Source organism: Antennarius striatus, chromosome 14 (genome assembly GCF_040054535.1).
Source record: "Antennarius striatus isolate MH-2024 chromosome 14, ASM4005453v1, whole genome shotgun sequence".
NCBI classification, from domain to species: domain Eukaryota; kingdom Metazoa; phylum Chordata; class Actinopteri; order Lophiiformes; family Antennariidae; genus Antennarius; species Antennarius striatus.
The window spans coordinates 3,431,715-3,451,821 of record NC_090789.1 but is presented as its reverse complement, the minus strand read 5'-3'; the positions used below and the strand labels follow the sequence as shown (position 1 = coordinate 3,451,821).

The window sequence follows — 20,107 nt, the reverse complement described above, 5'->3', positions numbered from 1 at the left end:
TAAAATGTGGGATTTTATTGCAAAGCAGAATTTGTTCTGACAATAAACCAACTAGCAGAATAACTTCATCCAATGTTCACCTAGTTAACTAGTTAGATTAGCAGCAACCAGCAGAGAAAGGCTTTCTGAGGATAAACAGCAGAGACAACTCTCTAGTGGTTGTCAGATCTCATCTCAAGGTAGCGTCAGGTCACCTGACCCTAGGAGGACCAATAGGACTGGAAGAACCAACAACAACCCAGCAGCAGAAGTTTTGAATTGGAATGATGGTGACGTGTTTGAATCAACTCCTGTTAAACCAGCGATGTGGTTTGAAGACAGCTGTGATGATTCTGTTGGAAAGATCCTGTTTTACGTCTCCAGGAAGAAAAATGTGAAGAAAACGTGATAAAATATTTTAATGACACCCTTTAAGTTTGACCACGTTTGGTCGCTATTTGTAGTGCGTTTTCTACAGACTCTAATCAATAACCATCGATAACTAGATCCTCATCCTGATGGATTTGATCAGATTACATTCTGGTGCTTGTTGACCTCTGGTTGCGCCCCGACCCCCGGCTGCAGTCCCTCAGAGAGCTCAGAGCTGTCCTCAGGAACTGAACCACGTTTAGCTGGAAAACAAAGACTCGTCATCCCACCGTGAAGTTTGCTTCACGCTGAGTCAAAGCATCAGGTCAAAGAGTCAAATCAAAGCTGGGAGGAAGAGACGGCTTCTGTTCGGACCCCTCACCTGTCCTCTGTCTGGAAAGCTTGAACCCAACGGCTGCCATGACGACGAGAGCAAGAACCAGTACAGCGATGATGGTGATGATGGTGGTGGTGGGGGGGGTCACGTCAGTGGGCTCCTCTGGAGAGAAGAAAACAACAACGAGTCACAACCTGAACAGAAGTGCAGGAAATAAAGGTGTCTCCACCTCCACCCCCCGACCCCCGTCTCACCCCAGTTGGTCCAGATCTTTCCTTTGTCCAGTCTGGTGACCAAGTCGTCCTCCACACCTTCCAGCTGGAACACACAGTCGTACCTCCTCCAGTCCTCAGGGGCCACCGATGAAAGGTTCAGGTCAACACTGGTCTGGAAGGTTCCATCATGGTTGGGGAGGATCTCTCCGTGGTCCACCTCCTCATGAAGCTCCTCTCCATCTCTCCTCCAGAAGAGTGCAGCTCTGTCAGGGTAGAAACCTGTAGCGAAGCAGCTGACTGGAGAGGAGGGGGTCTTCTGGAGGAGGAACACTGAGGGGAGCTCTGGAGGAGGAGCACAAACACACTTTAGATGCTCCTCACCAGGAGTCACTGTTTGTTCTTCTGTTTGATGGGATGGATCTGAAGTGTTGTCTGTGTGTCGTTAACCTTTATTGTTTACTGTTGATCACAAACACCAGAGAAACATGAAGGTTGTCGGTACGAAACTCCATCAGGTCATGTGATCCTACCTGTTCTCAGCAGAGAGCTCCTCCCATTCTCCAAATGCTTCCTCCCCCACTCAGGACACTCCTTGGTGTAGTAATGCATTTCATGTTCCATCAAAGCTCTGTTATGATCCCATCTGTGTTTGGTGATGACAGCCTGAGGTCTGGGAGCGATCCAGGTCTCTGTCTTCAGGTCCAGGACCAGGAAGTCTTCTCCATTATAACCATGCTGCTCAAAACCAGTAACCTCTCCAGTCTCATCGTCCCACTGACAACCAGACATCCACTGGACAATATGGAAACCTGAGAGAGAGAGAGAGACTCTCAATGGACTTATTCTGATCCAGTCTCAGCGATCTCTGCTGGTTATTATGGGATGGACAGAAACACTGGATCAGTGAAGTCCAGCAGCATCCAGTCGTCTGACAGGAATGTTTGTGCTGAGTCAGCAAGAGACGCCATCAAACAGATGAACGTGTGTGTGTGTGTGTGTGTGTGTGTGCGTGTTTACTTCCTGCAGCATGAAAACATAAACAACATTTTATCAGTAGAAACATAAACAAACCTTCAGATTGGTTGAAACGCTTCTTTAAAATTTCAATGTTGACTTTGGCCGTCTCATGGTTCCCCTCATTCCTCCTGGTCTGTCGGTTCCAGTACTCAGGATCATCTGCTGTGATTTTCTCCATCCAGTCCTGTTTGGGTTCTGTTCTCTTGGTGTTACTGTCATAATAATCAATCTGAATGTCATCAATCATCCCAACAACCACAAACTCTGGGAAGTTTGGGACTCCAGAAGATGTGGTGTGGAAATACTTCAGAGAGTGAGTCACTGAAAGAAACAGAAACATGATTTGTGTTTCATAAACCAGTGAAACATTTGATTTTCCTGCACACAGAACCAACAAGAACTGGGCTCCAGTAAAGTGGTTCTGATGGCGTCTGTTGTTCAGTCAGTTCTTCTCTGGTTTCATCAAGTCTCCTTCCTGTTGCTCTTGTTGTTTCTGATGATCAGCTGATAACTGGAAGGATTTCTACAATCAGAATCCTTCCTGTCGTCTGCTGTCTGAACACAAGGAGGTCATGTTTCTGTGTTCTGCGTCACGTCAAGAATGTTGGACAAACCGGTTCTGGAACAAATCTACCCTGGATCTAACCTAGAACAAATCTACCCTGGAACAAATCTACCCTGGATCTACCCCTGCTGGATCCTGGATCAGCTGCTCAGCTTTCAGATGACAGCTGGGTCACCCCTGAACATTTCTCTGGTGCTAACATGTCAGGAAGTCCGTCAACAGAGCCCTGAATCCATCCAGCAGGCTACAAACACACCAAACTCTTCCTCCTACCCGATCGGGAAATCACGTGACCTCACCTCCCGCCGCACCAGGTACACCTGTTCCCAGGAGAACCACCAGAACCAAGATCGTCATGCTGAACCAGTCACATCTGCAGCTCCGAACACACAACGGCCGACAGGAGTCTCTGGTGAAGCTTCCAGTCCGACCATCAAGGGTGAAGTGAGGACGGAACACGGAGAGCAGCGGACTTCCCCGTCCTTCTGAGCCAATGGCAGTTCGTCCTGAGCAGTGACGTCACAGGTAGTGAATCAAAAGTGAAAGTGAATGGAGCCGAGTTTAAAAGTGCGCCAGAGGATGGGGGGGGTGGGGGATCAGTTTACTGACGGTGACGTGTTGTTGGAGCTGTGGACGCTGAAAACTGCTGGACCCACACAAATGTGACCCCCCTGTTGATGTTTGATCAGCTGACGCTCCTCTTGTTACTGATCACTGAGGAGTATTTACATTCATTTCACTTTACACTGAGTTACATTTAGTTACATTTATAAGTTACATCTGGCCCTTTGAGGACAGACATTATACTGATGTGGCCCTCAGTAAAAATGAGTTTGACCCCCCCTGATCCAGTGGAACCTCCAGTCCACGTGGTTTCCCTTCAGGTAACTCTTCAGGTCAGCATCACCTGTTCCTCTGACATCTGCTCCCATCAGCTGATCCGTAGCATTGATGCTGCATCAGGACGCGTCCGGTGAAGACAGGCCCAGTGAAGCGGTCCTGATGGGATGGACTCCCCCCCCCCCCCCCCCCCCAGTGCTGACTCCTCTGAATTAAAGTCTAGCACTATAAGAATCAAAATTCATTCCTGATAATCTAAATTTGATATTGTTGGTTCCTCATTCACTTATTTTTTTTTGGTGCTGGTGGTTGAAGGTCTGATTCTCTGATGTGTTGAGATTTAAACTGATTTAAACCACGTCAGACCTGCAGGATCATCTTTACGGGTTCATCTGAGCTCTTTGTTCTGTGTTTTCCTCCCTGGTCCTCATTTTCAGATTAGTTCTGGTGTTTAATGTATGACACAAGTGTGTTTAACACATTACATCCTTCATTACTTTGTGCATCTCATTCACTCAGAATGCATTTAGTTTCATTCAGATTCGGAACAATCCATCCATATATCTAATTTCCTTCACACAACTAATCTGTAAAGGCAACAGGAAACACAATCCCTGCATGCACATCTTTTTTATTTCACTGAACAAATATATTGTTCTGCACTGGATGGTGAGCATGCAAAGTGAGACAATTTGCATATAAAGTGAACTCAGAGACAGACTGTGGGTTTGCTGAAAGATGAAGGTGTGGGCGAGCCTTTCAAGGTCTCGCTTCATCGTTCCTCTGACTGTCGTTTCCAACGATAAAAAAACAACAACAACAACATAAAAAAGAACCCCTGATGGATTTATTGATCTGATGCAGCTGCAGACACCTAAATCTCAGCCCAGGGTTATAGTGTGACTGTTCAGACATCATCTTCAGCTCATGGAGACGTGACAGAAATGTCAAAATGACATGTTGGGGCTTCAGTTTGTGCCTTCGTGTAATGATGTGACTAAAAATCCAAATAATATCAAGACATCGTTGTTGTGCCAACCTTTCAGATGGCTGTCAAGACACTCCTGATTATTATTCATTCCCATCTGCTGTTATCCCCGCGTCTCTGTGTTTCTGCTGACCCGTTCCTGCCTCCTGTCATCCAGAGCAGCCTTCTGGATGGAGTCCAGGAGCTCCACCATATAATTCCCCAGCATGAACCGAGCGCTCCAGCATCCGGAGCCAGGTTGTTGTTGTTGCCATGAGGACGGAGAAGCGACGGGGGGAATCGACCGCTTCATCCTCCGGAGGAAGACTTCTCCTCAGTGAGGAGGATGGAGCTCTCTTGTTGTGATGCGTCTCTGTTTCTCTCACCGTGCGGATTTCTTCTGGATTTATTTCTAAGGTGGTCCTGATAGATCAGAAAACTCCACTCCGGCTTTGCTTGAAGCAACAATTAATCCTCACAAACACTCGGAGCTGCCGCAATGACAACCCCCCCAGGCTGAGGAGACGGGTGAGTTATGACACTACTGTAATCAGGAGCCTTTCACGGTGCAATCCAGCGTGTTTATTCTGTCACACCACAGTAAATAACTACAGTTTCACTTTTGCACACAATTTTCACTCTAGAATTTTGCGCTCCCTGGAGGAGCTCAGCGCTACCCCCCCCCCCCCCAGCTCCGACACAATTACCTCTTTTAGAAATGTGTGCGCGATGTGTTTCCATAAATCCAGTCATCCGGGTGTAAAATCATTTGAGAAGACTTGAAGAAAATATGTCATTATAGAGTTCATTTTGAATGTTCTGCATTTACATTTAAATAAATGTTGCAGGAATTGGATGGAAACGCTCCAAAGTGTCACACCTTCCTGCGCGACATGCGAGCGGAGCTGCCAGAACCACAGGTGGCTTCACACCCGAGGAATTTCATTTCTTTGTTTATCTGTTTATTTGCGCTTGGAGATTTAAACCCGTTTAGTGACTCACGCAATTTATGATGAGATGAGTCATCCCCCCCCCCCAAGATTAGAACCAATTGGCTTCCTCCTGATCTTCTTTTTACTTTAAAAAATAAAAGAAATTATGCAGAAAAATAGAATCCTGCTTCTGCCGCCCCCACATGACGTAATTAAAGTCAGAGTACCGAGTTCTTGACCTTGGAAATGGAAAATCATTTTTATTTACAGTTATCCTTCAGGGTCAGAGCGACAAAAAAATGATAAATGATTTAAAGCTTTAACCTTGTCTGGTTTTTGCTGCAGTCAATCTCAATCAAACATTAATTTTAAAGACTTGAAAAAGAATAAAACAGAAATTCTTCAGCTGGTTCACAATATGCATCTATCTATCTATCTATCTATCTATCTATCTATCTATCTATCTATCTATCTATCTATCTATCTATCTATCTATCTATCTATCTATCTATCTATCTCTATCATTAAACACTGAATAAAAAATGAAGACTTTTCCATCTGCAGTTTGACAGAAATGATTCACCGCCTCCATCTGGGATCGTTTGGTCAGGTCTAATTTTTCTTCTCCAGTGTCTGCAAGACTCCAAAGACAAAACCCATCATCTCCTTTAGCCAATCAGCTTCCAGTCATCAGTAAATATCATCTCTTTCTAACTTCTCTGCCTGTCTCTCTTTCTGTCGCTCTCTCTCGGTCTCCTACAGGCCACCAGATGTTTGAGGGGGTCGCCATCCACCAGTGGCTGTGCTGGGGGGCTCTGTACCTGTTGACGGCCGGGGTGGCGCTGACGTCTGAAACCCGGTGGCCGTGTCCTCAGCCCTGCCGCTGCTACGCCACGCCCCTGGAGGTGAACTGCTCCGATGGTCACCTCACCGCAGCGCCCATCGATCTCCCACGGGACACCAGACTGCTGAACTTAACTCATAACACCATCAAGACTCTGCCACGGCAGCAGTTCCACAATCTGACACAACTCATAGACTTGGATTTGAGCGACAATATCTTGTCGACGATTGAAGTCGAGGCCTTTGTTGGCTTACAACGTCTGATAACTCTGCATCTCGCTCGCAACCGCCTTAAAATCATACCTGTGGGGGCTTTTGTTGGTTTGTCAAACCTGAAATTTCTCGACATAAGCAGCAATGAAATTCTTGTTTTTCTAGATTTTACTTTCCTTGACTTGACGCTTCTGCAGTTCATGAAAGCGACAGGTAATGACTTGGTGTTCATCTCCCATCAAGCTTTTGCTGGTTTGTCCGGCCTGCAAGAGCTGCAGCTCGACGGCCGCAACCTCACGGCGGTACCGACTGAAGCTCTGGCACAGCTTGGCAGGCTGAAGGTTCTTCGTTTCTACCAGCTGGGCCTCTCCACGCTGCCAAACTACTCCTTCAGCCGTCTGGAGCGTCTCAAGGAGCTCGTGCTTTCTCAATGTCCTTGGCTGGAGAACCTCTCAGGAAACTCTCTCTTTGACCTGAACCTGACGTCCCTCACCATCAGACACTCTAAACTCAGTGCTGTCCCGTACGTCTCTTTACAACATCTTGTATATCTAGTTTACCTTGACCTTTCTTTTAATCCGATCTCGCACATTCAAGGGAACCTGCTCGGAGCACTGGTCCGACTACAAGAGCTTCACCTGGCGGGGGGATCGCTGATATCCATCGAAAATGGAGCGTTCAGAGGTTTGGCACATTTGGAGTTGCTGAACGTGTCTAGAAATCTTCTCACCACGCTCGAAGTTGGAGTTTTTCATTCAGTGGAGACCCTCAAAACTCTAGGACTTGATAACAACCCACTAACGTGTGACTGCCGTTTGCTGTGGGTGGTGCAAAGGCGACTGAATCTGGACTTTGGTGGAGATCCACCGACTTGCTCTACCTCCGTCCAGCTGCAGGGCTGGAGTTTTCAAGATATCGTCGAAGCTGAGGTTCCCGGCCTGCTGACGTGTCGACGGCCTCGGATTCTGTCCCGGAAGCCTCAAGGGGGGTCAGTGGATCAGGGACAGACGGTAGTGTTTTACTGCGATGCAGAAGGGGACCCAGCACCATCTGTCACCTGGCTAGACCCACGGCAAGAAGCGTTATCTCCCGTTGGTAGGATACAGGCTCTGGATAATGGTACGCTAGAGGTTCGCTACGCTCAGCCTCAAGACAGCGGCACTTATCTCTGCGTGGCATCGAACGCGGCAGGAAATGACAGCCTGACAGTTAGCCTGCATGTCCAAGGCTTTCCATCATCGTCTAAGAAACCATTTCACCTCAAAGGAGGGTTTGCCTTTCCTTCGGCTTCTCCGAGCGTGAATGGAACTCAAACACTCCCATTAGATGTCAAGACGTTGCTGATTGCAACAACCATCGGGTTCCTCTCATTTTCCAGCTCGGTAGGCGTTTGCTTCGTCTTCATTTTCTTCTGGAGCAAGAGCAAAGGGAAAATAAAGCACACAGCCACAATAGCATATGTGCCAAGAAGTGCCGAGTCTACTAATAAGGGAGGGACGTCCAGCTACATGGAAAGAAGCAGGGTTACCATGAAACTAATATGAATAAGTGAAGAAAAATATTTTGACTGGATTTGACTTTGTATGCTGAGTTTACACAAAAATGTCAACTCTCTTGCATTTTTAACATGCTGACAGACTGTTATGTAAATGTGAGCATGCTAGCATGCAACTCTACATGAGGGCTTCTCTGTAATAAAGTCTCAATTTAAAAAGAACCAAAGTGAGCTAACTTTAATGGACACAATGCATGCAAACTATTCAGTTACCTGTCTGATGATTAGATTGCCTTTGCCGGTCTTCATTTACAGAAACAATTTTATAAAGTAGAATGTACTGGAATTTATTTTATAGGCTTGCCTGGCTGACTAATTTTCTGGTTTCACTCAATTTGTTTGAAATGTGTATAAGGGAAAAGATTATTCCTGACCTCAAAAGACAGTAAGACAACTTTAAAATGGGGATGTTAACCATGTATAAATGTATGCAAAACATTTGTCAGTATAGCATGTCAGGCCTGCTTTATTAGCCATATTTGCTTGCACTTTAACATTGACATTTCCACTGTTGTACTCTTTAAAGGCTGTATGGAATGTATTGTATTTTCTTCAGCTCCACAATTAAAGCACTTTGCTTTTCGGAAGTAGCACATAATAAAATTATTGTGCTCTCAATATCATTTGCCAGTTTTTGTGTGTGTATTTCTTCTAATGTTTCGTGGTCAAAGCAGTGTGGCGTGATGACCTCCACCAGTAGAGGGCGCTGTCTGCATTTGCTTTAAAACCAAAAAGTTGGTTCGGTGGTCAGTTTTTGTGGCCGTCACCAAATAACTCAGAGTAGAGATAAACTAATATTAAATATTACAATTTTTTTTTTTACAATTGATAAATCGAATATCCTGGCAGAGCCGCAGTAAATAAAGTCAACGTTTTACTTCCTAAATTTAAATTTCTGGAGCTCTTTTACAAATGTGAATAAAATAAACTGAAATAAATCCATGTAAAATCAATTTATGTGAAAGTTACGGTAAAGGCATTTTAATGTTGAACATATATTTTTTAACGTAGATATATTATTGTTTTTAATTTTGCTAAAGGTTCACCCGGAAGTACATCAACTACCCCGGATGTAATGAGTATCATTTAGCTGTCCGTCTATATGTGGTATCAAACAGAAACACACATTCGTGTATGACCATAGATCTAACTATGGATTCGAATTAGTTTAATATAATAAAACAGTAAAATTAACAGAAATAAATCGGTAAATATTTAGGTTGCGTGGTGTTAGTTCCGTAGCGTTACTCAGATATTAGCCAGCCAAGGCTAGCGTTGTTTAGCGAATACGGCCATGAGTCTAGTAGTCGGCCGGGAACCCAGAAAGACTGCGGGTAACCGCATGTCAAAGTTATTGGATGCCGAAGAAGAGGATGAATTCTACAAGACAACTTATGGAGGCTTCAATGACGTGAGTAACCAAAAAGAACTGACTCCAAGAATGAGCTAATAGGTTAGCATTAGCTCCCATCCCGTCTGTGTTGTTCAGGATCAACCCGGTAAAAAAGAACACACAAACGATGATTGATCGCATCAACAGCCAGTCTTGTAAAATACGATTATCAGTAAAGTTCAAGTACATCAGTTAGTCAATATCGATCATTAAAGGCGTCTGTGAAAAAAATGTAGTGACGGAAACCTCATTTACATATTAATGAATAGTAAACAAGTTTCAAAACACATTAGTGTTTGTATTTTCCCGTTTTCGAAAGTGTCTTGAACGCAGCACTGATGTCGCTCATTTCCTTCAACGAGTGTTGCTTCATATTACGTCAAAGACTCGTTCACAACAAAAAATAATGTTACCAATGTACGTTTCATTTTCCTACTATGCAGTTTTTAATATTTAAAAAAAAACATCTTTATATTTAAATATTCATTGCGAGATATATTCGTGGAATCTAGCTGGGTGTAAATCATCGCTCTTTAAGTGAAGTGATGCTCATACAGTGTTTTATATCAGAGCCTCTTCATTCATGCAAGACCGTGCATTCTGAAGGTCAAGAATCCTTTTGTTACCAAGGTTCCACTATACCTGCTTCAAAATTAAACTGAAGAATGAAGTGCTGCAAAGGCTTCAGGTTGCATTCCATATAAGAAACATTAGTGATGCAGATATGTATCCTCAGTTTGCTTTTTGGCGTCCGGTCTTTAAATAGGTGCCGGTTCAGGGGTCCGTTTGCGTGGGGGGATTTGTCAGTCGTTCCGCTGGCGGTTCTGACGTTAATCTCAGGCTGAGATTCTCAGCTGAGGTTTGACAAGAGCAGATAAATGCAAAACCGCAAATCCTGTGATGACTCAGTCATCTCAGCTGGCATGCCGTGACCATGCATGTGCAAATATTTAAATTTGGGGACAAGTGTGACTAAAAATATCTGTCAAGTCTCTTCACCTTGGGAGCAATGTTGGTCTTTGTCACCACATTTGGGTTTTATTTACTCAAAACCACCAATTGGAGTCAGTGTTCATTATTTGTTGACCAATCAGAGGCCGTGTTTCTGCTTGGACATAAATGGAGGCTCTGATCTAAATGTAGTTTGCAATGGAGTCACAATTGAATTACCACCAAGTAAATTAAATATGATGACAGTAAAAAGATCAACATCATGTTGTCATGTCAATCCCAGGGACTAAATTCAGGGACATTTTTACATCATGTGTTTGTGGCTGAATTATATGCTTTTTGTTGTAGGAATCGGGTGATGACGAGTATCACGGGGAACATTCAGACACCGAGGATGAGGTCGACAGCGACTTTGACATCGACGAAGGCGACGAGCCAGACAGCGACCAGGAGGAGGATGCACCTCGGAGGAAGAGTCGGGTTGTTACCAAAGCGTACAAGGTAGAATTAATTCCATGAGTCAACATTTACGCCTAAGGGATGACAGTGCAGCATGAAATTATGTTTGCATGTGATGTTTTTGGTGATTGATTCAAATGAACATTGAAACGTTTAATTTTCCTAAGTAGTTTCCTGGTATTTGTTTTTCATCCACACATTCCACTGTGATCTGTGTTCCATAAGTGCTCTGCAGCTTTCCTGGAGCCACTAGTTGCCAAATGTCTTCCTCTAAACAGTTGCTGTGGGAGGAAGAAGCACAATTGCTCATTTTTATCTGGCTTTGGAATCACAATATGTTCAGTTACGGTCACAAGCAATCATTTCTGACTTCCACAGGGATATTTTGGTCATTCATTGTTTGTTTGTTCTGACCTAGTCTTTTGTCTCCTTTTTTAATCCAAGGAACCAATAAAGGTGCCAAAACCCAAACCTAAAAGACCGTCAGAGGAACAGAAGAAGACAGAGAAAACAAAAGTAGAACTCAAACGGAGGATTCCGCAAGAATATCAAGACTTTGCAGAGAGTAAGATTTTAAAACTCGTTCACTCACACGCAAGATGACATCACAGCTGCATCAAACGCTGTTCACAGACGGTCACTCTTTGACCTTTTTTCTAAAGCTGTGAGTTTCTTCTTCCTTTAGCTCGGAAGTCTGTCCGACAGTCTACCAGCGAGCACACCCGAAAGACCAACTTGCGTCTGCAAGAACGTCAGGACGCCCCTCGAAGACGGCGAGGAGCTCATCGGGACCGACCCCTGACCCAAGAGGAGCTGCTGGCCGAGGCCAAAATAACAGCCGAGATCAACATTCGATCTTTAGGTGAGAAACTGTTCCTCCACAGAAAATCAAGTCTACCGTCTTTAATAAGACATCAGGCCTGGCGCCGGTCGCTCGTGACCTTTCAGACGGTTCTATCTACTCATTTTCTTTCTGTTTGTAGAGAACTATGAACGCCTGGAGGCAGACAAGAAGAAAGAAGTCCACAAGAAGCGACGGTTTGAAGGACCGACCATCCGCTACCATTCGGTCCTGATGCCGCTGGTGTCTCACGCCACCTTAAAAGAAGAAAACGTTGATGTAGAAGGGTAAACAATATCTTTCTCGTTAATGGGATCACAAATAATGTAGTTAGAATGTTAATTATACACCAACAAAAGCTTTAAAGATTATTGATTCTGTCTTTCCCCTTAAATCCTCCACACAGAACCTTAATTAATTTAGGACATCACGTCCCAAAACCCGACAGAAATATGCCCAAAACAAACCAAGAGAATGAAACAAAAGCTGATTTTTTTACTTGTCTAAATGTCATATTTGTCTGTTTTCCAAAGGTTGGATCAAGACGTCCCTCAAACGGCGCCACAGAACCCCTCCACTCCTTCCCAGCAGCCCGCTGGAGGCCTGTGCTCCCGTACTTACATCACGTTCAGCGACGACGAGGCCTTCGAGGCAGCCTTCCCTCACAGGGACCAGACGAGTCCCCAGCTCCCCGTCCAGGAGGTGTGTCCCGTCACCCACAAGGCCGCGCTGTACCGAGACCCCGTCACCGACATCCCGTACGCCAACACGCGAGCCTTCCGCATCATCCGAGAGGCTTACCGGAAATACGTGGCCGCGCACGGGTTTCCAAACACCTCCGGAGGGATGGCGGGACTTGACTCGTCGGCGGCGGCGAAGGGCGCTCGACAGAAGATGGTGGTGAAGCAGAGCGCCGTGGGAACATGAGGGAAGTCAACAGGTCTGTTTGGAAATGCAGGTCATCATCTGGAACACCAGGAAGTTAATAGACTTGTAGTTGTGACGTACAGAAAGGAATTTTGTTCATTGTGGCGTCAACGAACACGCTGACAGGCGTTTTATTTTATACTTATTATCAGGTCATTTTGTGTCGTAAATTGTAGATATTTCTCAAGAAAAATAAACACTTGAAATGTGGAATAATTTGTATCTCCTATTTCTGAAACCTTTTTTTTCTGTGTTATTCTGCTTTATATTAAAGTTTCATATTATCTACACTGACATCAGTCATCGTAGTCAGTTTGAAAGGCCGGCCAGGGAAGTAATTGATGGAAATGCTGAGTCACATATTTAATAACCTGCAAATTTCATTCTACTGAAAGACAATTAGCATCATTAAAATAATTTCTATCATTACCGGGGAATAAGTTTGTTTTTCAGCTGATGTGCGGCTCCACGAAGGCGACGGCGTCACGGCTGACTGGTGAAGGGGTTTAAGGCGTAAAGCCTTCCTCGTGTCGGTTTAGCCCTCAGCGCGTGCTCGCAGGCATAATTTTCTACCTTTGCATAAAATCTCCCAAAAATACTTCTTTTGACGTCGCTGCCAGAAGGATCATGTTTCTCTCAAGCGGATTTCCTCCCGGCTGTTCCTGTACTTTCCTGATGATGTTCAGCCGCCATGCGGGGTTTTGTGTCTGTGTGAGGAAAAATAAAATAACCAAACCGCCGAAGCTCTTAAGGATTACATTCAAAGTGTATTTTTGTTTAAAAAAAAAAAAATTTCCTCACCTGTCGGCTGTTTTTTGATTAAATAAGAAAAACAATGACGATGCATTTTGCATAATCTCAAGTCAAAGCTGTATCCCTGATTCCTGAAAATATCTGCAAACTTGGCATTTTTGGATGGTTGATGAGGAAAACAAGTATTTTTAAAGTGTAACCAGTGCATCCAGGACAAACTCACCAGTTTGGATTCAGAGGTAAAATCATCATTTAGGGGGGGGCGAGAAAAAATGGCAACAATTTTGATGAATAAATTAGTCAATTTTAGGCAGAAATAATGACTTATTTCTAGAAATAAACCTTAATCCTCCTTGATTTATTGTCATTTCAAGCAATAATACCCAATTTCATCTCTGGATCATTAGATTTCTTTTGGCATTAAACTGATCTTTGAGTTTGAGGCCTGTTGTTCATGCAAAAGAGCAAAGTGTTTTGTTTAATCAGCAACAAACGAGTACTGATGAGAAGAATATTTTTAATGCATAGGCGACAAAATGATCTTTCAGATTGTTTTAAGCCACTGCATCCTTGTAAAGAAAGCTAAGCTAAGCTAAGCTAACCTTTCCGTAAAGGTTTTTGGACGGAACAACAACAACAACGAAAAAGTTGATTTAATTTTCCTTTCCACTTCCACCAATCCTCCATGCTTCTCTTAAAACAGCCACTCGCTTTGGGAAAAAAGGAGGGAACCCCCCCCATCACCACCACCTCCCCACATTAATTCAAAAACAAGTTATCCCTCAAAGCGATGGTGATGAATTCTGCGTCTGAGCCGACGTCTCTGCCGGACGAAGGGATGTGAGGCGGTCATGATGTTGGCCGGCAGCGTTCTTCGGTGACATTGAACCTCTTGTTTCATCTGGAACGACAGAAACGCTGAAAGGTCTCCCACATACGGAACAGCGCATATGATGCAAACTGAACAGTTTTCAGAAAAAAAGGAACAGAGGGAACTGCATTATCACTTGTTCTAGTGTGGTAGTTGCCATGGAGACCAGTGTAGGTGGTGTGCTGTACTCTGTGCTGTACTCCATCCCTTGTCCTCTCTTCCCTCTTCCGTTGCCCACCCTCTCTGTCTTGCTATCTGCAAGATCCACGCAACTTTCCTTCTTCAGATGTTTCTGCTTTTTTAAAAAAAAATATTTAATTTTTTTTGCGGCCTCCCAGATTTTCGTTGTTGCATCAAACGGTGTTTAAATTCGACTCACACCAGCGACACACGCCTGGACTGTAATCAAGCCACACAGGAAAGCAAGAAACTGACAAGATTTGGGAGCATTTGAAGCTCTTCTGTTCATGGCTTCAGCTTCTTTTGTTTATTTTGAGGTTATTTATTATTTTGTAACCTTTTCTTTTGTGTTTTTTATTTGTTGAAATAAAAAAGAAAAATCCTCTTGGATTCTTCAGATATGTGTTTCTTGCTGAGTATCCATTTCCTTAACCTGCTTTGTCAAATTGCGTCTTTTTTGCAGACCAGCTTTATCATCAGTTTCCATGGAGATGTGTGCGTGTTTGTGCTTGTGTGTGTGTGTGAGTGAGTGAGGGCTGACAGTGGGTTCGTGTCAATTCCAGTGTGTGTGTGTGTGTGTGTGTGTTCTGGATATTTTTAACACCACATGTTGCTTTCTGCGTTCAGTAACATTAACAATGTTTTAAAAATTCTGATTTGTTTCCTGCAGATGTTTCAGCTGATGTTGATCTGACTTTATTCTTTTTGTCTGTGTATTTTTAAAAGATGCCCCCCTTAGTGAGTCAGAGAATTACTACCGTTCAGGAGAAAGGCTATCATTACCCACATGTTAGCTTTTGAACTTACCACCAGTCTGTTTCTGATTTAGAGACAGAGGGTAAAAAGATAACTGAGATTTTTATATATATATATATATATATATATATATATATATATATATATATATATATATATATATATATATATATATATATATATATATATATATATATATATATATATATATATATATATATAAAAGTGTCAAAAATCAAAGCTTTTATGAACTCTAATAGGACAATTGGTTCCCTGCAGTCTTTCATTCCTATTGACTATAAAATGCTGGGTTTTCAGGTGAAACACAAACTCACTGGTTGTTCTTTATGCTCAGTTATTGAATTTGTTCCTCTTCTTAATTTGCTGCGTCTTCATCCTGTGCAAAAATGCATTCTAAAATCCTGCCGAAGCTGAAACCAGGACCCATCAGTCACAGTTAGTCGACTCCACTGTGGCTGGAAGTTCCAGCTTTATGCCTTGTTGTCGTCGCCGTGTCTTCATTGCAGCTCAGTCAGGAAACAAGTGACCGAACAGAAACACTTTAATACTTAAGAGAGTCGTTTTTGTTTTTACATCAACATTAGTTTCAATAATAGGACATCTACTGCCTCCAAACATGAAGATTGGTTTTCTTGTTAAAGGGACTACAGCTGAATGAGCTGGGCAGTTCTGTTGTGTTCAGATGCATTATGGGGAATGTAGTGCTTTTAAACCTTGATGACTACTTAATGCTAAACTAAAGGCTCATTTATGACATTAAAGATGCATAAAGACCTTATAAAGGAAGCATGGAGCTGACATTTATTTTTGTACATGGGGGAGGATGAACGGGGACTACAGGGAGAACAGCATTCTAGATCTGCTGACATTGAGGGAAGAAATATTGAAAATGAATTTACAAGTATGTTTAAAGGAAGCAGAAGAACAACTTCTATAATAACCTGTTTTGAAAACTGGTTCACCTGTCAAGCCGTCTGCACCCCCCTGCAGTGAATGCAGAGGCCCCTCGGGATCTTGTTACTGGGATTCTGTAGCTCGGATGAGCAGCTGACTCAAGCTGTTGTTATTCCTCCTTTTCTCCATATGTTTCCACAACATCTGCCACAGCTTTGAGTTCAGACTCGCGTGTTTCAGTCGAGTCAAAGCAACGCGATTGGAAATGAAGGAAAGTGACTGACACCCATGCAGAAAAAGGAAGGATTTTTGTTTTTAGGACAGCATCTTATTAACCAACTATTAGTTTTCCTGGAAGTTGCCTCACTACATGGGAAGACAGTCGTGTATTATTAAGGAAAACTGATGTGTGCCTGTGGGTGGTATTTATTCAATCTGAAAGAAAAAAAAAAAATTAGCATGATGGATGCATGATCAGAAAAAGATCAATGACATTCAGCACCTGCCTTTTCCCTGATATTAGATGTATAAAACTATCAGTGTTGACTCAAACCTAAACTACATGAAAATTAAATACTGTACCTGTCATCATATGACATTATGTAGTGCATAGTGTGTGTGTGTGTGTGTGTGTGTGTGTGTGTGTGTGTGTGTGTGTGTTTACAGTCCAGTAACTAAAGGTTAACCAGAACATGCATTTATCTTTCTTCAGGCTCCACATATTAATCATTGATTTCAGGTGTTCCAATCACTTCCGGTCACAGGTGTATAGAATAAACCCACGTGGGGTGGAGTCGTGTTCTCTGGAGTGACCAATCACGTCCCAGTCTGATGGACGAGTCTGTGTTTGGCGGGTTTGCAGGTGTAGCAGCATCTAATTCTGACCCTTTATCCCTAGTGATCAATAATCGAACGGGTTTATCGGTTAAATATTTATGTACTGTTTGGGCCTAAGCCGACCTGGAGTCAGTTGTGTAGAATCATGCACCAGTGTCTCCACGTCCAGCGAGGCCGCGTCAAGGTAAAACCCGCCACGCTGATAATCAATAATGATGATTGAAATAGTGACGTCAGCTCAGCTCTTTGACACCCGTCAATCATCTTCCTGCGTTCAGAACCGTGTCAATGAATGTAATGATTAATGATGATTTTTTTTTTTTTTGGCGTGGGGGGGGGGCAGGTATTCGAGTCACGGCTCGCTTTTTATTTTCGGATGTTGCAAACTCCGGTGATGGCACACCGCGGGAGGAGGGGGGGGGGGGCGGCTCTCTTTCGTTTGGAGGCGTTGCTTTCCGTTTGTGACACCCCCCCCCCCCAGATAGAGACGCTTCTCCGGTCACCGATTCTCACGCGTAACCGTCAAGCCGGAATCAGGTGTGTCGGACCCCAGGAGCCCACAGGACGCGGCTTCAATTTGGAACGGGGACTCCCCCCCCCCCCCCACCACCACCACCACCTCCTCTTCATCCTCATCCCCCACCTCCTCTTCCTCCTTCAGGATGATGGAGACGTCGGAATGCCGCACAGATTCAACTACAAACGCTCTCCAGTAAGAAATGAGCCCAACCAGGACGCCGGGGATCGTTTTTCCACGTCTCAGGTGCTGCTGCACATGTTCCGGATTGCGCCTGTAAAATTCATTGTGGATGTTCACGTTTGCGCCTTAAGGGGGGGGGGGGTAGGAAAGGAATAATTCGTGCGCAAAACGTGCAGCTATAGTTTTGCGCGGCGCTCGGAGGTGGCAGAGCCACACAGACATCCTCTTTGTGATTATTCCAATTTAAATACCAATAATCGCTTTGGTTAATGCGCAGCTTTCAGGTGTATCCACGCGTGTCCGGGTCGTGTCGTGTGTCTCTGCGGGTTAAACGCACATAAAGTGTCAGAAGACGAACTAACTGGTGGATGGGAACCACAAAAAACGCGCTGCCAGGTATTGATATTCTCGTAACGGAGCCGAGCTGAGGCTGTTAGAAGTCCGGATCGAGCAACTAAGATGACTGGAAGAGTCCTCAGAGGAGATCGTCGTTATTACACAGGAAGCTGCTTTGGGATCTCTTCTCAGTTCTTGGATTGCGATCGACAAGGAGCAGAAGAAGGAGAGCAGGAGGAGACGCAGAGGAGAGCCGCTGAGACCAGGAAGGGAGCTGCTGCCAGGCAAGCTGTGTCCTCAGTGATGGACTGAGCTGAAGGTGACAGGACGGCCCCCACCCCCCTACCTCCAGCTCCCCCCTCCCACCACCACCTGCAGCCAGCTTCCTCCAAAAGTCTTCACGCTTGGAAAAAGGCATGAATGGACACACCTGCAGCATAGGTGAGAGCAGAAGGACCTGCCCCATGTTGAGCGCGTCCTACCGGCTCGAAGGAGCGCAGTTCAACTAGATATCGAAGAGGACAACGCCGGCCTTTTATTTGGAAAGCATCTCTCAGGTCTGCACAAACTAGTTCTACCTTTTGTCCCCCCCCCCCCAAAAAAAAAAGGTTGACCTGGAACCTCAGTATCTCCCCAAGTGCCCTGGAAACCCGCCTGGAGTCGGCGTGTATCCACGGATGCGTTGAGCTGTAAGAGATTTCTACACTAGGAAGTCCTGTTTTTTCGGGTAAGTGTTGCACACGTGAAGTGTTCGATTTCTACCATCTCATTTCACACAGAAGGTTGTCCACCTTTGACCTGTGCACACCCATCTTTGCAGGAGGCAAGGCCTTTAAATGTGACTTGCCGAAGAAGCACCGAAAATGCATTTTGCTTCAAGTAAATTCGAATGCAGTGTCGATATTTTGCATCGAAAAACCAGTTGCACCAGTTTGGCTTTCTTGCCATTCAACCTTGGTTCGGTCATTTCCAAACATGTATGGTACCGACTCGTTTTGACTTGGTAAGGGGTGCTTTTCTGCAAGTCTTGATCCCAAACAGTCTAAACATAGTCTTCATCGCCCCTCAATGAGGCAGAATAATAATAAAAAAAAGTTGCGGGCTAAAGTAGCATCGTCGTTTTAGCATGGCGGCCGTTAATCGGGGCTGTGCAAGAGAATACGCGCTTGGCATTGACCAACCAGAGGTGGGACCACAAAAGTAGCACCAGGTTCTTTTCCCTCCAATGGGGAAAGTTGGGTTGAGTTGAACGTTGATCACCTCTACAGGCTGGACCTTTGCCGGTCCTGGTACCAAGACCTGAACCTGGGGTCAGAGTTTGTCAATCAAGAGCTTTCACTGCCAACTCTTGAATGCCATTCAACCATCTTAAGTATAGAGAAGCACACGACGCAGCGGAGAGAGAAGAGCTTCAGTTAATGAAGTGTCGGCTCTCTTGATAAAACAAGACAAGCCTGTCTCTGCCTGAATCTCTGGCCCCTGCAGGATTCCGTCATCCTGTTTCATATGAAATGCCAATAAAGCTGTCGGGGAATGGCTTAAGTCGGGCGTTGATGGAAGGGTGAGAGTCTTCTGCTTCTCTGTGAACTGTTGACAATCTGGACTCTTTGCCACAGTTTGTCATCCGGGAGCCTGACAGCCGGCGCCGAGCCGATTCTCCTCCAACATCAAGTTTCCGATGTTATTCTGATGCTTTCCAGCCATTTTTTTTTCAATATGACGCACCCGGGATGGAGGGTTGGCTTCTTTTTCTGCCAAGGACAGCAAGGCTTTGACAGTCTGTTTGAATGTTCTCTCATCAAACGATAAAAAGAAAACTCGTTCACTCCTCGTGTCCTGCGGTCTTCTCGAACTGAGGCTTGGCCTGGTGAAGTTCTTTACCATCCTTCTCTCAGAAGATGCTTTTTTTTTTAACCCCCCACCCGTGGTAAATCTCCATTTTGAGTCTCTTCTCTCAGTTGATGCACTCCAACTACGTTCTACCTCATAACTCTCATTAATTTCCTCTCATAGAAGTGCCTGAGAAACTCGCCTTTGGTTAATCTGCTGCCACACTAGTCGACCCCTTCTGGTTCCTCATTGAGCAGCTTAAACCAGTTAACGTCTCACATAAAATGTGACCAACGGAGGCGTTGAACATCTATTAATTGGCTTCTTTATCAATGATTTCCCTCTTGACATCCCAGCCAGAGGAGGAGAGACGGGGAAGCTGTGATGTGTTGGGAAGCATCCTTATCAATTACTCATAGTCACAGCTTGTGGTTGTGACATTTGGGCCATAAAGGGCAGCCATGATGGGCTGAAAACCGCTCCTATTATTAGTATCTAATTTATTATGGCCTGCATTTTTAAAGGT

At 44.4% G+C, this 20,107-nt stretch overlaps 3 protein-coding genes across 4 annotated transcripts; 2 read left to right on the top strand and 1 right to left on the bottom strand.

Moving 5' to 3' along the window:
* Window positions 1-2,941, bottom strand: LOC137607210 (BOLA class I histocompatibility antigen, alpha chain BL3-6-like). The gene is made up of 6 exons (XM_068332784.1): window positions 2,782-2,941; window positions 1,972-2,238; window positions 1,431-1,709; window positions 940-1,242; window positions 731-847; window positions 1-611 (listed from the first exon to the last, which is right to left on the bottom strand). The coding sequence occupies exons 1-6, from the start codon at window positions 2,837-2,839 to the stop codon at window positions 508-510; spliced, it is 1,128 nt and encodes a 375-aa protein (XP_068188885.1). The 5' UTR covers window positions 2,840-2,941; the 3' UTR covers window positions 1-507.
* LOC137607208 (leucine-rich repeat and immunoglobulin-like domain-containing nogo receptor-interacting protein 1) lies at window positions 2,856-7,821 on the top strand. 2 transcript variants are annotated; one of them, XM_068332782.1, is made up of 3 exons: window positions 2,856-3,007; window positions 4,707-4,817; window positions 5,984-7,821. In XM_068332782.1, the coding sequence occupies exon 3, from the start codon at window positions 5,992-5,994 to the stop codon at window positions 7,819-7,821; it is 1,830 nt and encodes a 609-aa protein (XP_068188883.1). In that variant the 5' UTR covers window positions 2,856-3,007; window positions 4,707-4,817; window positions 5,984-5,991. The 2 variants fall into 2 exon arrangements, with proteins under 2 accessions (XP_068188883.1, XP_068188884.1); XM_068332783.1 differs by lacking the exons at window positions 2,856-3,007; window positions 4,707-4,817 and adding an exon at window positions 5,143-5,209.
* Window positions 7,822-8,923: 1,102 nt separating this feature from the next.
* Window positions 8,924-12,625, top strand: vps72a (vacuolar protein sorting 72 homolog a). The gene is made up of 6 exons (XM_068332785.1): window positions 8,924-9,243; window positions 10,525-10,677; window positions 11,080-11,200; window positions 11,321-11,497; window positions 11,619-11,763; window positions 12,010-12,625. The coding sequence occupies exons 1-6, from the start codon at window positions 9,127-9,129 to the stop codon at window positions 12,401-12,403; spliced, it is 1,107 nt and encodes a 368-aa protein (XP_068188886.1). The 5' UTR covers window positions 8,924-9,126; the 3' UTR covers window positions 12,404-12,625.
* Window positions 12,626-20,107: the final 7,482 nt, after the last annotated feature.

Coding starts and splice junctions, on each gene's coding strand:
- LOC137607210 (XM_068332784.1), bottom strand. CDS start 2,839: ATGACGATCTTGGTTCTGGTGGTTCTCCTGGGAACAGGTGTACCTGGT. Junction 1,710..1,971: donor GCGTTTCAACCAATCTGAAG/GTTTGTTTATGT, acceptor TCTCTCTCTCAG/GTTTCCATATTGTCCAGTGG. Junction 848..939: donor AAAGATCTGGACCAACTGGG/GTGAGACGGGGG, acceptor TCTTCTCTCCAG/AGGAGCCCACTGACGTGACC.
- vps72a (XM_068332785.1), top strand. CDS start 9,127: ATGAGTCTAGTAGTCGGCCGGGAACCCAGAAAGACTGCGGGTAACCGC. Junction 11,498..11,618: donor GATCAACATTCGATCTTTAG/GTGAGAAACTGT, acceptor TTCTGTTTGTAG/AGAACTATGAACGCCTGGAG. Junction 11,764..12,009: donor GAAAACGTTGATGTAGAAGG/GTAAACAATATC, acceptor TGTTTTCCAAAG/GTTGGATCAAGACGTCCCTC.
- LOC137607208 (XM_068332782.1), top strand. CDS start 5,992: ATGTTTGAGGGGGTCGCCATCCACCAGTGGCTGTGCTGGGGGGCTCTG.